This window comes from Astyanax mexicanus, chromosome 23 (assembly GCF_023375975.1).
Source record: "Astyanax mexicanus isolate ESR-SI-001 chromosome 23, AstMex3_surface, whole genome shotgun sequence".
NCBI lineage: Eukaryota > Metazoa > Chordata > Actinopteri > Characiformes > Acestrorhamphidae > Astyanax > Astyanax mexicanus.
Genome location: NC_064430.1, coordinates 18,255,594 through 18,273,141, shown reverse-complemented (window position 1 = coordinate 18,273,141; position 17,548 = coordinate 18,255,594). Strand labels below are relative to the sequence as shown.

Genomic DNA, 17,548 nt, shown 5'->3' with positions numbered 1-17,548 from the left:
ATGAGAAGAGGTTAGACTGGTTGTGTATAAAAGCATCCAAATTACCATGATCTGAGAGAAGAATCAGGTTCACGCAGTTGTGAAGTTTTCTCTGCTTTAGACCTTCCATTACCAAGCTGATAATCCGGTCAACTTTAATTAGAGCTTCAATCACCTACAACACAAAAACCTTTTGAAATGTTCAAAATCTATGTATAATGGATAACAGTGGAGTAATTGATTAGTCTCTTTACCCAGAATACTGTATTTAGCAATATCTAAGTAATTAGCATTTTAGCATATGTTGTAAAGTTATAGCAGTTGTCCTAGTTGCTCACTTACCTGGCTGCTCATTGGTCCGTATCTATGACCAGAGCTGTCAGGCTCGTCCATGTATAAGGTGTAAAAGTCTGGCCTAGAGTAGATTAGAGTACAATAAGTTAAATTTAGTTTAAATATGAATCAATTTCATGAATAATAAGGAACAAATTAAACAATCGCTACAAGCTACTATAAAATAAGCAGCATGTACACATAATGTAAAAATTAATGATTATCACCTTTTATGTTGAGGCAAATTCAACCAATCAAAAACCGCCTTAACCCTCTTCTCAAATGGGATTCTCCTAAAATTACAGCAGAAATGTAATAAAACCTTACTTTGCAGTTTTCAGGAAGTGAAACCTTTGTTATTTTTCCTGGATTAATTCCTCGATTACTAATGAAATGTGTTGTGATTGGTATCTAAACAAAACAACAAACACATATAACAGATATAATATAAAGACACAAAAATGTAAGTAATGTACATGCTTGTATTTTAGTGAATCTTGTAAATATTCACAGTGCAGGCTAGAAAAGTTACAATATTTTTTGGACTATAAGGCACACCGTATTATGAGGCACACTATCAATAAACGTCTATTTTCTGGTCTTTTTTCATACATAAGATGCACCGGATTGTAAGGTGCATTATGTGACACTAGTAAGAAACAGGGCTTTTGTCATTTTTTCCTTCTAATTCAAGCAGGACTCACTGCTGGTTGGTGGTATGTGTGTGTGTGGGGGGGGTAACTACGTTAAGTAAAGCTACTCTAAGTAAACAAAACTGTTATTCTTGGAAAAAAAAATAAATTCAGTTTTAAATTCAAACAAGCACTGGATGTTAATCTACACAAATTTCTCTCCTAAAAACTGTTTATTTGGGTGAGCGCTTGCATTTATTTACAGTTAGCTTAGATTTCCACATTTCCACTAAGGCAGTGTTCTGCAGCATTAGCAGCTAACCGCTACCACTAGCCATGGTTAGCGCTAGTAAATGCCAAACGACAGCGCTACACACAGAAACCCTGAGTGTTCCGGAAAGCCAGGGTGATATTTGCAAGCGGTTTGTCCCATGTATCTTGTTTAAACATGGTAAACACACAGACTACAGTCCGATATACTCGCCTCTGTCCGTTCTCAGTTCAGTAAGTGAAACGCTGTTTTGTCAATTAGTTCTTGCAGAAGCCATTAACATCAAGCTTCACTTACTTTTTCTAGCCTGCACTGTGCATGTTTACTTAATGTAATTTAAACATATTAACTTATTTTCTTTCAAATGTACCAATTTTGCACTTAAATTAAACATAAATAGAAATTTACTCACATATCATATTTTTGATAGAAATCAGGGAATTGCCCCTGAATATCTACATCTGATCCGGGCCAGAAAAACGTCCCCGCTTTCAGATTGTTCTTCATGGCTGTAATCCAGACCTAAACAACACATTTTCCAAGACAATACATTAGCCTGAACATTTTGACTAAACTGTATAAACAGCAAATATATACACTCGTCAAAAAACAGCTGCATGCAGACAAGATCAACCTACAAAAAAATAAAGTTGGTGCGTAGATTTAACATTGTGAGAATTGCAAATAATTTAAGTTACCTAATCTCTGTACCTGACTATTTAATTTAGTTCTTAAGCAATTTGAGCTGTTGGAAGAGTTTTAGAGTGAGTCAAATTGTAGGGCTCTTTGAATCTAGATTTTCTTTTATTGATGTATTGCATGCCATGTACATATATATTGCATGGATATTACTACAGCATGCTGTTGGCAGAAGAAGACAGAAAAAGGAATGTCCCAGTGAAATGAATGCTAAATGAACTAATAGTCAAAATTGCATATGTTCTGAGAGCAGTGATTCCTTTCATGAGTGAACCTGTTAGTGCCAGTACCATTGGCAGACGGCTGTACAATGCAAGACTACTCAAATACAGATTTTCCCCTAATACCATGTAGTTGTCGCCAAAGACCAAAGACTGCAATAGTGTCATGCCTGACTGTGATGAAGTGGCTTCAAATAGAAGCAGGTCATCTACAGTTTCAAGTCTGTCGTTTGTCGCCTTGATGGAGAAGACTAACGAAACAGCGTGTGGAGATAGTGTGGTCACTATTAGGAACCTCTACAACGCCATGCTAAAATGTTAACAGCTCAAAAGAGATGGCCCATATGAGGATTTATAATGTATTATTTCTGGTAACAATCATCTTCTTCCTGAAACACCTAAATGAAGAAATTGCTTCCTTAAGAAGAATAGTCTGTAGCTTAGAGAGGCACTGGTAGGATCACTATATAGTCGAGAGGAATGTAATTTAGGGGTTCCTGGCCTCAGCACGCAGCCACAGCATGTCGACACAACAGCGGCCTGCTGTCCACAAAGCCTGTCATTTGCAGAGGCGAAGACTTCGGTTATTTTGAGACATCACTCATGTGGGGCTGGTGATGGGCTGCACCCTCGCCTTTGATATGAAACAGTGTCATCATTGAAGATAAGGACATTGCACAAGTTGTGGAAAGTTAATTACACAGTCTTGTAATCAAAGAACTGTAATTATGGTTTCCACTAGGCAGCGCTCTCCCTCTCTTTTCACACAGAGAACAGTAAGTGAGAAAGTAAGTTCTTGTACTAGCATATGAGAAATAAGCAGTGTGTGTGTTCAGACTTTAGTAGCATCATTTACAGTGGCTTGCAAAAGTATCCATACCCCTTTGAACTTTTCCACATATTGTCATCTTACAACCACAAGCTTAAATGTATTTTATTGAGATTTTAAATGATAGACAAACACATAGCATTGCAAAAGTGTAACGAAAATGATACGTTTTTCAATTTTAATAAAAAAAAAGATTCAGCCCCCCTATATTAATACTTAGCAGAGTCACAAACTAAGTTCTTTGAAGTTTGTCTGTACCAGCTTTACGCATCTAGAGACTAGAGATTTTTGCCCCATTCTTCTTTATAAAACAGTTCAAGCTCAGCCAAGTTGGACGGAGAGCGTCTGTTTTCATGTCTTGCTACCGAAGCTCAATGCGATTTAGGACTGGGCCATTTTAACATCATTCCACTGTAGCTCTGGCTGTATGTTTAGGGTCATTGTCTTGCTGGAAGGTGCTTCCCAGTCTCAAGTCTTTTGTTGCCTTCAACAGGATTGTCCTGTATTTAGCTCCATCCATCTTCCCATTAACTCTGACCAGCTTCTCTGTCCCTGCTACATAAAAGCATCTATACAGCATGATGCTGCCACCACCATGTTTCACAGTGGGGATGGTGTATTCAGGGTGATGAGCAGTGTTACTTTTCCTTCCCATACAGCGCTTTGCATTTAGGCCCGAAAGTTCAACATTGGTCTCGTCTGACAAACAGCACCTTCTTACACGTTTGCTGCAACTGCAAACCGCAATTCATATATTTCTTTTAACAGGCCATATTTGTGAAGAGCATGACTTATGATAGTTTTGTATGCAGATTCTTCACCTGAGTTGTGGATTTCTGCAGCTCCTCCAGAGTGACCATGTGCCTCTTGGCTGCTTTTCTGCTCTTGATCTGTCAGTTTGGGTGAAAGGCCATGACTTAGGTAGGTAGGTTTGTAGTTGTAGAATACTTTTTTCTATTTTGGATGAGGGATTGAAGAGTGCTTCTTGGGATGCTCAAAGCTTGGGATATGTTTTTATAACCTAACCCTGCTTTAAACCTCTCCACAACTTTATCTCTGACCTGTCTGGTGAGTTCTTTGGTCTTCATGATGCTGTTTGTTAACTAGTGTTCTCTAACAAACCACTGAGGCCTTCACAGAACAGGTGTATTTATACTGAGACTAAATTACACACAGCCGGACTCTATTAACTAATTAAGGGACTTATGAAGGCAGTTAATTGCAGTTAATTGAGTTTTAGAGTAAAGGGGGCTGAATACTTTTCAGATATTTATTTGATAAAAACTTTAAATCCATGTATCATTTTCATTCCGCTTCACAATTATGGAATACTTTGTGTTTGTCTATCACTTAGAATCTCAATAAAATACATGTTATTTTATTCTGTGGTTGTAAGGTGACAAAATGTGGAAAATTCAAGGGGTATGAATACTTCGCAAGCCACTGTAAGTGTAAAAAAAAAGCTCTGACATCATGGGTGTTTCATTAATAATTATATCCCTCAAGTGAACTACATTTGTGGTTGTCCCAACTTCCCAGCTGGATTCCAAACGTCACGGAATTTAGTCATTTTTGGATAGTTTTGACTTGTTTGTTTGTTTGTGGTATGCTGTGGACTTTCCCTACTGCAGTAATCTTACCATCAGTGACCAAGAACTGACAAAGAGACTATACATCATGGTGGAGGAGTTTGAACAGGCCATAGGATGAGACACCACATCATGGTGGAGAAGGCTGGACTGGCCATAGACTAAAAGATTTCAAGTCACAGTGGACAAGTTTTAACAGGCCAAAGATGAATAACCTCATTACATCATAGCAAAGCAATTTACATTGGCTTAAGGCAAAGACGTTTTATGGCTATAGGCCAAAATGCTTAAAATCATGGTCAGAGAACAGTCTGAACTATCCAGAAATCAAGATGCAAGGTTGGAGCAGTCTTGATTGGCCAAAAACTGAAAGAGAATCTGCACAGATGGTAGGACAAGAGACTGTATATCATGGTGGGAAAGTAGGGACCATAGGCTTCACACAGTGGAGGAATTTGTGCGACTTTACATTACAATGGAGTAGTCTGAAATGTCCAAAAGCCTAAAAGGGAGTTTGAACAGACAGAAGGCTAATAGACTTTACATTACACAGGAGAGTTGATTTTACAATCAAAGAATAGATTTTACGTCACTTTAGGTCAGTTTGAAAAGACTGTAGGCCAAAACATTTTAAGTCATGGTGGGAGAGTGTAAACCCAAAAAATAATAGGTGTCAAAAGTATTTACATTCATTACTCTGGTAGAAAGAACCTTAGTTGGCATTTTCCTCAAGTTCTTTTGAGTCTCTGCATGCGATCACCTTAATACTAGGCTACATACATCTACTATGTTCTTGCTGGAGTGTGATGTGACGTAATGTGTGCAGGTGTTATGTATCACATATAAACCATTCGTGTTGGAATGGTTCATGTTTATACTTCTAATCCAACCACATTCAGATTCACTCTATCTGGTAAAGAGATTTATCTGCATAGGGTTTTTTTAACGGAGTAGAAAAAAAAAGTTGTCTGAAAAATAACTGCTCCAGTAAACAATAGATAACCAAAATTTCAACTTAAGTAAAGTAACAAAGTATTTGTTCTTCATTACTTAACACTTCTGAAACCCACCACAAAAACGAAAGACTTTACACTGAGGGATTTTACATTATGTCTGGAGGGTTTAAACAGACTTTAAGATTCATGTCACAGTGGAGGAAATTAAGAGACTTTACATCACATTGGACGAGTCTGGACTTGTCAAAGACTAAGGCCCCATCTTACACCCTGTGCAAGGTGCGTCATAATGCTCATTGCTATCTCACACCCTGCCAACTGTATATTGTTACATCGTAAATAGCGACGGAGCTAATGAATATATCTAAGCTGATCTGGAAGTGAGGTGTGTTCAGGTAGATTTCTGCCGTATTGCTTTCTTTGCAATGAAAAAAACAGGTGCAGCACTGACTGATTAGAACCCAGACAAAAGTCAACCATTAGACCTTTATTACTTTTTTGAAAACAGGTAAAAAGGTACTTTTTGCTTCCTTATGGCTTCCCAATGAACTTTACATCACAGTGGGAGAGTCTGAATACATTGTAGGTCATAAGATTTTATTTTACTGTGAGAGAGTCTGTATAGACCATAAGCTGAGAGACTTTATGTGAAGATGCTAGAGTTAGAATAGCACATAGGAACAGACCGTAGGTCGAGAGACTTAACGTGGCGGTAGTAGAGTTGAACAGACCGTAGGTAGAGAGACTTAACATGACAGTGGTAGAGTTTGAACAGACCGTAGGTCGAGACTTTACGTGATGGCGGTAGAGTTAAACAGACCGTAGGTAGAGAAACTTAACGTGACAGTGGTAGAGTTTGAACAGACCGTAGGTCGAGACTTTACGTGACAGTGGTAGAGTTTGAACAGACCGTAGGTCGAGACTTTAACTGACAGTGGTACAGTTTGAACAGACCGTAGGTCGAGACTTTACGTGACAGTGGTAGAGTTTAAACAGACCGTAGGTCGAGAGACTTTACATGACTGTGGTAGAGTTTGAACAGACCGTACGCCGAGAGGTTTTACGTGATGGCGGTAGAGTTTAAACAGACTGCAGAACAAGAGACTTTATATGACAATGGTAGAGTTTGAACAGACCGTATGTCGAGAGATTGTACTTGACAGTTGTAGAGTTTGAACAGACCATAGGCTGATAGACTTTATGTGACGGTGGTAGAGATTGAACAGATCTTAGGTCGAGAGATTTTACATGACAGTGCTAGAGTTTGAATAGGTCATATTACGAGAGACTTCACATAACAGTGCTGGAGTTTAAAGAGATTGCAGGCCCAGAGACTTTACATGATGGTAGAGTTTGACCACACTGCAAGAAGTAAGACGTTTTCCTGGAAGAGCTTATCCAGACAGGGGGCTAACAAACTTTACATTATGACAGGAGTTCGAATAGACTGTAAGATGGGAGACTTGCATCACGTAAAATCAACAAGGGTTTAAACAGGCAACAGCAAAAGCAGTTTTTTCACCAACCGCTTGGAACAGAGGGTGGGTGTGTTGTGTGCCATGTAGTAATTGTGCAGCAATCTTGGGTTCAAGAAAGGCAGCTTTGTGGTTAGTGTGCAATACACGCATCCCACTAAGCTACCACTGTTGGGCCCTTCAGCAAGGTTCTTTACCGTGTTCGCTCCAGGGGGTTGTAGCATGGCTTACCCCATGCCAAGACATGACATGAAAAATTTTGTTTTACTCTAAGATGCTTAATTTTTTTGGGAACAAATTGTCCATAAAAATGCCTTTATTTTCTGAACTGAAGTATAAACGCAACAGAAAGTTAAGGACATGTATTATCATTTCCTTTTGAGTGTGAAGCCAAATCACACGCTCTCTCATGTTGTACGGCTTAACTTAAAACCAGATGTTTTCATGAGCAGCCATAAAACATGTCCCTTTAACATATGATGCTGCTTCTCTTTCATCCAATAAGAAATGGTGGTATAGATAATTAAAAACCCAAAAGTTAAAATTAGAATTCTGACAGCCATCTGCTTATTAAAGGAACAGGGGTTGTAAGATGCATCTCATTTGACCCAGTGACCAAACGTAAATGAAGACTTAGACCAGGGTGGAGCTAAAACATCTTGAAGCTGGTGCATGTTTCAAAAGAAGATTGTTTCCTTTATTTTTGCAGGCTTTTCATTTGCTTTTTATCTAGCTTTTTAATTCTTATTCTTGTTCCTCTTCTGTTTCTAAAACTCTTGCTTTTGTCTTTCGGTTATAAACACTGGTTTGTATTTTTTGGGGGAAGACATCAGTGTTGGTATTTACATCTTTTAATGACAGAAACTGAATATACAAAAACTTAAACTATCATGTAAGTAGATTTTTTTTAGTTTTTTTTTTTGGTGTTTGTCGCTTAAATAGTGACTTGATCTTCCGACTTTTTGTTGTAAGTTTATGGACACATTTCAATACATTGTTGGGGAGGGGACTGAGTGGGCGGATACATTACATACAGGTATATGTAGTGTGTCAGTGTGTCTTTTCTATCATAAAGATATGAAAAATACGGCATGTAAAAGACATAAACTAATTCTTCGAATTAATCATGGGTGCGTTTTGGACGTAACATAAAATAAACTAATCCGTGTAACATTTGCAATTTCCTTTAAGAGCCTGGTGTGATCCGACTTTGAAGAATTGATATGTTAACGGCTTAGTGCTTTTGCTCTTCTCAGCAGAGGAAACTGACCTGCGTGTTCACACTGTGAAGATATGCCAGCAGGTAATTCACGGGAACAGCAATGTTATTTTATTTTATATTCCCAAGTTGCCAAGATAGCAATAAACATCTGAGGGTCTGATGATCTATCTATCTATGTGCTTCTGCCCTCTGTTTTCCTGTCTTGTGTTCCCAGCCATGTGCTCTTAAAGCACATGGCCTTGTTTTGTTATTCTCCTTTCTATGCCCCAGCCCAGTCCTAGCAATTGGTGTTGTCACCTTGTATCTTGTTTGTAACCCTGCCCCCTCGTTACTGGTCCCAGGTGTTCCTCACCCTCCTCGTGTATTTAAACCACTTTGTTTCAGTGTTTCATGTGGAGTCTTTTGTGTGCTGTGGGTCGTTTTTGTATTCTTTCTTTTGTGTTTCATATATTCAGGTCTGTTGTTTTTTTGTGCTACTTGTCAGTGTGCTTTTTGTACTACTAGTCCCTGTTTTCTTAGCTAAGTTTATTCTGTCTAGTTTCTCAGTCTTGTTTTTTGTTTTGAGTACATATGTTTTTTTTTTTTTTTTTTGCGTTAGTTTATCTTTCATGCTTAATTAAAAAAAAGTATATCTGAGTTTACATCCGTCTACCTCAGTCTGTGATATATAGGCTACAAGAGTTTGGTTATTTTTTTCTGACAAGTAGGGATGCATCATTATACCAGATGTTCTAATGAATAGCCACAGAAAATATATGTTACAATCTTTCAAAGAATGTATGATTGTATTTAATTAGCTGATTCTTCTTCTTTTGTTTCTTGTACAAATAAAATAAATTAACATTAACAGGCACATGAAACAGAATAAAAGGATTTGGGGGAATGATTTTGATCAAATCATTACTTATCAATATATGTAATCGAGTTTTCAACCCCAATGACCTCTCTGTTTTGTTGCTGTTGGCACTGCTTTGGTCCTTGTGCTTTGAGCTAGCAGCAAAAAACTCCAGAAGTAAAGGCTGGAACATCTGGAACCAATTTTAGTCCTTTAGTTAGCTTTCTCTTTTGCACGAGCACACAGCAGGCCCGAAAAGAACAGAGTGGACTGAGCAGTTCACCTAAAATAGATGTAATTCTTTTATGTAACAGATGTAATTACATGATTACAATCAAAGCTGGACTTTAATCTTATAACAACACAAACAAAACACAAGCAATAATGTCTACTTAACCAACGGCAATACAGTGAAAGACTATACTCATTTTATGTCTCTATGAAAAATGAGACAAATGGAGATTTTGCCTAATCGTATTCTCACGGTAGTAGATTCTAATTCCCACCCACCTGTCAGGACACCCCCCCTCATCACCCAATACTCTCACAGTAAGAGGGTGCAGGACATCCTGTGCCTCCTCTGAGACGTATGAACCCAGCCAATACACTTATTGAATTACTGCTAAAATAACATCATGGGACAGATGTAGTAGTATTGTTTCTTAATCCTGGTTATGGTGGGCCACTGCCCTATTTTTTGTGATTTCCAAGTGCAAATTAACTGAGTTAAAGGTGAACTCCAGTGTGGAATTGACTTGGTGTAGTGAAACATCATAGAGATTACTAACCTTTGTTAAATAGACCACCTTCGTTCTCCTGCAGCTTTCCTAGATGTAGTAATTTTGTACAATTTGTCCAAACAGGCTAGAATGGGTTTTAACAGGGCATATTTTGCTCCTGCAGATAAAATGCTTTTTACACCGCTATGAAGGCTTAAAGTAGCTTCACACCTCATTGGTAGAATCCGTAGAGAGCTCTGACATTTAAAACGAGGCATTCAATACTTTGAAAGTGCACAAGACGTTTATAAGAAACCACTATTTACAACCCGTAGCTACGGGTTAACCTGCATTTCCGGGCACCACCGTTTTAAAGTCATGATCAGTAGAGTCACAAGCACGTAATGTTGCAGCCTGAAAAAGCACAAACGCAAACCATTCTGTCTTCTTTTCCCTTTGCCTTTTCCTCTGTTATGCCGGCTGAAGCTGCAGTCCGAGCACAGCACACATCCTTGCTATGTCTTCTTCGCGTATACAGCATGTACTTCCATCAGCGTTACATGTCGTCACTGTACTGATCATGACTTTATTGTAAGATGGCGGCGCCCGGAGATCTAGCTTACACTACGGGTTGTAAACAGTGGTTTGTAGCAGTATGGTTTGTATGCAGACAGTAGTATTGCATATACTTACTGGTTCACCCAGGTACCAAAAAGAGTTGAACTTCTCATCTGATTTCAAACTGAAGGAGGCATTGTGGATGACGTCATACATCTTATTGTCCACAATTCCATGTGTCTCTGGATACAGACCCTGTGAAAAGATTAAAAAGGTTATTTGAACCAAGAGTGCTTGGGAGAAGCAGGTGTGAAAGGTGACGAACATTTGAGTTAGCTTGAAGCATGTTTTTTTAAAGATTTATTTCTAATTTTCCCAGTTTTCCCCAATTTAGCTAGGCCAATTGTTCCACCCATTCAGCTGCCAGTCAAAAGGGTGAATTCTAGCACATGCCTCCTCCAACACATGTGAAGTCAGCCACTGTCTCTTTTTGAACTGCTGCTGATGCAGCATGACATAGTAGCATCACAGCGCACTCGGAGGAAAGTGCAGCGACTCGGTTCTGATACTTCAGCACACAGATGCCTTGTGCTGATCGACATCACCCTAGGACTGATGAGGGAAAAGAAGGCTATCTACCCACCCAGAGAGAGAGCATGGCCAATTGTGCTCTCTCAGGGCTCCGGCAGCTGATGGCAAGCTGCATGACTGGGATATAAACCGATGGACCACTTTGCGGCCCCATTTGGAGCATTTTACCCCTCGATTTGACACACACCTAAATACACTCAAAATGCGTCCCAAGAAACCACAAGAGTGCGTAGTCTCTTGATTGGTCAAATCTGTCTGTTGTGGAAGCAAGAACGTAAATATAGCAAGAAGATTCTGTCTTCCAGACTAGCATGTATATTTCTAAAGTATGAAGCTGCTTCAACACTGATCACAGAAAATTAGCACCTACACTTTTAAACACAGTGTTTTTTAATTGGAATTGTTCATAGCTGTAGTAATTATCTGGCTAATAAATCAGATTAATTTATAAACAATGTTAGGCTAGATCTCCAGGTACAGTCTTAGAAGGATATTGGTGCAAAGACAGACATTAGAAAGACACAGTGCAAGGCAATAAATACAAGTATGTACATGTGTGATTAAGGTGCAGCTATTACTAACTGTAGAGAATATGCAGTCCAGGGATATAATTGGGTAATTGTGTGTGTATAGTAAATAGCTCAGTGGTGAGGTTTAGAGTGTAGCGGTAGACCAAGTTGTTGTAACCTGCATCAGGTCATGTGAACACAGTGAACAGTGCAAGTATGCGTAAAGCAGCTTGGTGTGCTAGTGCAGCTGGGCTGCACAATCTATCATTTAAGCATTATCATCGTGCGCGACAGTCACATCGCAGGACGTGCAATGTCACTTAAGGCAATTTAACACGTCATGTTGCAACGTTTTGATTCTTGACACAAGAAGTAGATACACAGCGTCATCTCTGTGTCTGTGTGATTGGCAGGATGCTGCAGCTTGAGAACCATGAGAGGGAGGGGCAGTGTAAGGGCCAGGAGTAAACATGAGGTAACCACATTGCCTCCATCCACATGGTTGGGCACGTGCTTGTAAACGCATGTGTCGAAAGCTGTGCACCTCAGTCCAGCACAGTTTTGCGCAGATATTTCCAGTTACAGCTGAATTCACACATTTAATCCCAGAAAAAACATTTAAAAGCCTGATTAAAGGGCAGATTACTGTTGTTTTACTGTTTTTTTCGAGTTTTAAGTGCTCGGTGCTGACTCAGCTCTTGATTGGTCTGGACACGAGACAGAGCACGGGTGGGGGCTGGTGACATCATGGGCCCTGCATTGTTTAATATCGTGATATATATCTTCGAAAAAAGAACATCTGCAATGTACATTTTTTCCAATATCATGCAGCCCTAGTACAAAGGTACGCTGCTAACATTGAGGGTTCATTTATAAATGGTTATAGCTAAGAAAAAAGAGAAAAAAGAAAGAGAGAGCAGAGCTTAAGAGTAATAATAATAGCGGAAGGATTTAAGGTGTAGGTAAGATCGACGTAACCATGGTCCCGTTTTGTTTAATGTAAAAGCAATTTTTTTTTAATGACTTGAGCTTTTTGAGCTTTTACAAGACATTGAGGCAGGTTATCTACTCCCATTAAAGGGATAGTTCGGTATTTTTGACATGAGTCTGTATGGCATCATCATAACCAGTGTCGTGCATCCACACTGACTTACCCCCCACAGCGTCCTGTGAGCCGAGTTCTTGTCCAGTTTAGGTCAAAGCGAAAGTAGTCCGGCATGTTTGCTGGGGTCAGGAAAATAACTCCTTTTTCTTCCCAAAGTACGTGTTCAAAAGAGTGATTTATTTACATCACAAAAAACTAACCCTGCAAAAGTCACGCCTCGTAAATCACTTGGGTCCTACTTTCTCTCATTTCGTATCAGTGCGCGTCATTCTGACAGCGAGCTGCGCACGCGTGTTTTGGCAGTGCTTAGCAGCTGTGTTCAGACTAGCAACGCAAACGAGCTAACTTTAGGGAGAAGTCTATTGGCTTTTATAAGCTTTGTAAACACATATATATATATATAGCTAGGTGTGTGTGTGTGTGTGTGTGTGTTAAAATGGTGCGGACTTGTGACTATCCAGGCTGTAGCAACAAAGATGTGGCTGATTCTCCGCAGAGTTTTCATCGTTTTCCTGTGAATGATGTTGCTCTGAGGAAACTTTGGGTACTAGCGCTGGGCATCCATGTGGACACAAAAGTGGAAAAAATAAAAAAGCTTCGTGTTTGCAGTGCGCACTTCAGCGATGATGACTTTTTATCCACATGTCCTGGACAACGACAGATGAAGAAACGGATTCTGAAGAAATCTGCTGTCCCTGCACCCCAGGTAAATAAAACTGTAGCCTACCAATGTTCTCTACAGCATTCGCTCATAGCAAGTGCACCAGGATTTGTCGGCCACCCTGGGTATCGCAGCTCCAGCAGTGGCTCCAGTTTCATCTTCCACCACTTCTCTGTCCACCCTCTCTCTTTCTGCCTGATCTAATTCCATTTGGCGAAGTTCAACATCTGTATACTCGGGTTCATAAAGATATCCCCGTGGCTCTGAGCGGTGATCAATGTTTTCCTCGTCACTCTCGTAGTCAGACATGTTCTCGAGGCGAGAAGTAAACAAAGCGACCCAAACACGTAGGCTAGCTGTCAGGTTGCAGCGCTGCGCGCATTGATATGGAACGAGAGAAAGTAGGACCCAAGTGATTTACGAGGCGTGACTTTTGCAGGGTTAGTTTTTTGTGATGTAAATAAATCACTCTTTTGAACACGTACTGCTTTGGGAAGAAAAAGGAGTTATTTTCCTGACCCCAGCAAACATGCCGGACTACTTTCGCTTTGACCTAAACTGGACAAGAACTCGGCTCACAGGACGCTGTGGGGGGTAAGTCAGTGTGGATGCACGACACTGGTTATGATGATGCCATACAGACTCATGTCAAAAATACCGAACTATCCCTTTAATAGAACAATAGAAGAACCAGCATTGTGCCAAAATCTCACTCCTCTTTGTATCCACTGTAACTGTAGATTATCCCTTATTTCTAAACAAAGACTAAAGAATAGGGGGCTAAACTGTCACACTCATGACACATCTGCACCAGATAAACAACACGCACAACTGACATGCTGCCGTCCGGCATACGTCTTTCTTATACAATTTTGTAGGTGCCAAGTGTGGGATGGTTCTCTTTATAGATAAGCTCCATGCATGCATGCTAGAAAGTGTCAAGTTCTATTTTGTTGGGATTAATTATGGGATGTTTTTTTTATTATTGTTTTGGCAGTTCCAATGACAGGCTGTTAATCCCCATGCTGGTGTTGGGGTGGAGGGTGAGTAAGAGTCTCTGCCAGTGGAGTCGCCATTTAATGAGAGAACCACTGCCTTTTCCTTGTCGCTCTTTCCTGTTCAAATAAGGTGGCTTAACTGGACTATGGCATGGCCTAGTTATTCTGCATCTGGCAACACTACACAATGTAACAACATAAACTAAAGCAGGGGTCAGCAATAGGCAGGCCAGATGTGGCCCGCAAAGCATGAAACTGAACTATAATGAAAAAAATAATAATAGTATCCTTCTCTGGAGAACTTTTGTTTACATTCCTCCTCTGTCTCTCTGCTGCACTCGGCGTGACTTAAGGTTCCGCCTGTTCTCATTTTTCTGCCCGTTCTTAGGCTCCCTATCTCCTTATAAGGGTGTTTTTTCCCGGCAGTGTCCCAAGTCCCAAATGGACCACGACCCTGGGGATACGGGTTCAACCCCGCATGAGGAGTGGTGTGTTTATTTATTTATTTTTTTCCAGCCCTCTGGGCTGAAGAGCTACTAGTCTGTAGCACTCCATCCCATTACACTTCATCTTCCAAAACAGATTTTTTTTGTGGCCCGCCACGTAATGGCTTGGAAAATATCTGGCCCACCGCCAAACTTAATTGCCTACCTCTGACCTAAAGACTTTGATCCATATTTTTAGCCATTAAACTCCCTTTAACTTGGCACCTTGTTACAGATGTTAACTTTGTCTTTATATAGATTTGTCTTTATATAGCCCCTGTTGTTTCAGTACCACTATTTTTAGTACGGCATTGTACCTTGAAGAAGCTGAAATAAACTGTAGTTACACCAAAAAAAAATAAATACTACTAATAATAACTCATCAGGGAAAACTCCCAGAGAAAGGAAACCTCTAGAAAGAACAAACTTCCAAAGTATCAGGATTCAGAAAGTGGGAACTGCTGCTGAGTTTCTCAGTTCTGTTCAAATAAATTCAAATTTATTTGTACTGCGCTCGTATTGGTCCCAACTGTATTGGTCACAAAGTCCCAACTGTCCCAAGAGACACAAACTGTAAAGAGAGGGTTGTTCCAAATTCAATGAATAGAAGAAATGCTTCATTGTTTCCTTCAGTTCAGGAATCTGACAATAGGTCAGCATCTTGTATGCTCAGTAGTCCAGCCTTGAGGAGACAAATGCATAGACTATGTATGGACTGCATGATGGAAATAAACAGCGAAGCCAAAACAACTCTTGTGCACCTTGGTAGCTGGTTGCAGTACAAGATAATTGCCAGCTGTGTCTACCACCGGTGGAGCCACCATTTAATGAGCAAACCTCTGCTCTTTGGCGGTTATTTGATGCTCTTTTCAGTTAAAATGAAGTTGCTTAATGGGACTTTGGCGTTGCCTAGTTACTCTGCATCTGGCAATGCTTTACAATCTAACAACAAAACCTGGGGTTCAGACTTCGGTCTACACTTTTAGCCGTGAAAAAACCCTTTAACCTGGCACCTTGTAACAAGTGTCAACATTTAGGTTCATCTTTATATAGCTTCTGTTTTTTTTAGCATCACTATATTTAGTTCGGCACCACAGCAGCACTTTCCCTATTTCCTGTTCTCAGATTGTACTTGCGTTTTGATTTTCTCTGACTTCTTGTACTCAGATTGCATTACTTGGTTTCTCAGGTAGGGATTTGCCTTGAATAACAAAGTCTCAGTGTGTTTTGACCACTTGATCCAGTGAAGCCGAAATAAACAGCAATTACGCCCAACTAGACTGGCTCCTAAAGCTAAAAAAGCCCTCATCACTGAAACTCCCTGAGAAAGGAAACCTCTGGGAAGAACAAACTTCTGAAGTGTCACGATTCATAAAGGAAAAACCCATCATCCTGAACTGCACTGGACAGTGTGACTGTAGGAATAAGCAACCAAAAATAGAAATATGTATAAAGAGTGCCTCCTTCACATTGTTTGGGACGAACACATTTTTCATTTGCCTCTACAGTTAAAACTACTGTGCTCTACAGCTGGGGCTCCTGTGAGACATTAATGTACATGTTTCCTCCCCTAACTGGAACAATCCATCTGTGTTTCTGTTAAAAGGTGTTGAAGGTGTTAAACTTTTACTCAGCACATTAAAATTATTAAATATCATATTTAAAAAGCATCAAAACTACCCTGAGTAGTTAATATTATACAGCTCTGGAGAACAAAATAAGAGACCACTTCAGTTTCTGAATCAGTTTCTCTGATTTTGCTATTTCTAGGTTTATGTTTGAGTAATAAACGTTGTTTTATTCTATAAACTACAGACTACTTTTTTCCCAAAAAATATTGTCATTTAGAGCATTTATTTGCAGAAAATGAGAAATGGCTGAAATAACAAAAAAGATGCAGAGCTTTCAGACCTCAAATAATGCAAAGAAAACTATTTTAAATTCATAAAGTTTTAGGAGTTCAGAAATCAATATTTGGTGGAATAACCCTGTTATTTTCATGCATCTTGGAATGCTCTCCTCCATCAGTCTTACACACTGCTTTTGGATAACTTTTTGCCACTCCTGGTGCAGAAATTCAAGCAGTTCAGTTTGGTTTGATGGCTTCTGATCATCCATCTTCCTCTTGATTATATTCCAGAGGTTTTCAATTAGGTAAAATCAAAGAAACTCATCATTTTTAGTTGGTCTCTTATATTTTTTTCCAGAGCTGTATATAAAATAAAGTAATAAAGAAAACGATCTAGCCTGTTTGCCCGCCACATCATGATTAATCACATAATACTGTGATTTTAAAATAAATTACTCTAGTAATATAAACTAACAATTAACACTGATTTTATTTACAGTCTATACTGTAAGTCCACTATTAAAAGCTTCAGTCTTACAAAATAAAAAAGTGTGATTAATCAGATTATTTGTTTAAACAACTGAAACACTACAGTATTTTATATATTGTTTAAATATTACAGTGTCCATAATAGTTTCATAAGGTAATGGAAATACTGTACTGGGGACATAAGTCATTTCAAGACCCAGATTTAAATCAGCAGGCATCTGTGGTGTGTAAAGGTGTGTTCTTGTGGATACTACATGTGTGACTAATGTAACAGCTGGCAGGTCTGGTGGTTTTGCTTAACATTTCCAGTTCCTCTTTCCAGATAAAGAATAAAACAAGACATTGTTCGAGTAAGGTGGCTTCTTCTTTGGGATGATGATGATGATGATACTGTAAGTGGCTTTACAGAGACAGAAGATAAGAAGTCAGTACACATTATGACTGTCAAGATTTGTCCTAAAATACTACTTAGGCTTGGTCAGTTTATGAGCTAAGCCCTCATGAGTCCCCGCCTCATTTCATCTACAGTCATTATATGTACTG

General features: G+C 39.4%; 1 protein-coding gene across 3 annotated transcripts in view; it reads right to left on the bottom strand.

Annotated features, from left to right (window-relative positions):
• Positions 1 to 17,548, bottom strand: part of enpp1 (ectonucleotide pyrophosphatase/phosphodiesterase 1) — a 71,958-nt gene that overhangs the window by 22,318 nt on the left and 32,092 nt on the right. For all 3 annotated transcript variants that reach the window (XM_022668145.2, XM_022668143.2, XM_022668144.2), the window contains exons 8-12: positions 10,454 to 10,573; positions 1,628 to 1,737; positions 540 to 605; positions 322 to 394; positions 46 to 154 (exon numbers count right to left, since the gene is read on the bottom strand). In XM_022668145.2, coding sequence (XP_022523866.2) covers positions 46 to 154; positions 322 to 394; positions 540 to 605; positions 1,628 to 1,737; positions 10,454 to 10,573 — 478 coding nt within the window. The remainder of the gene's footprint in view (positions 1 to 45; positions 155 to 321; positions 395 to 539; positions 606 to 1,627; positions 1,738 to 10,453; positions 10,574 to 17,548) is intronic.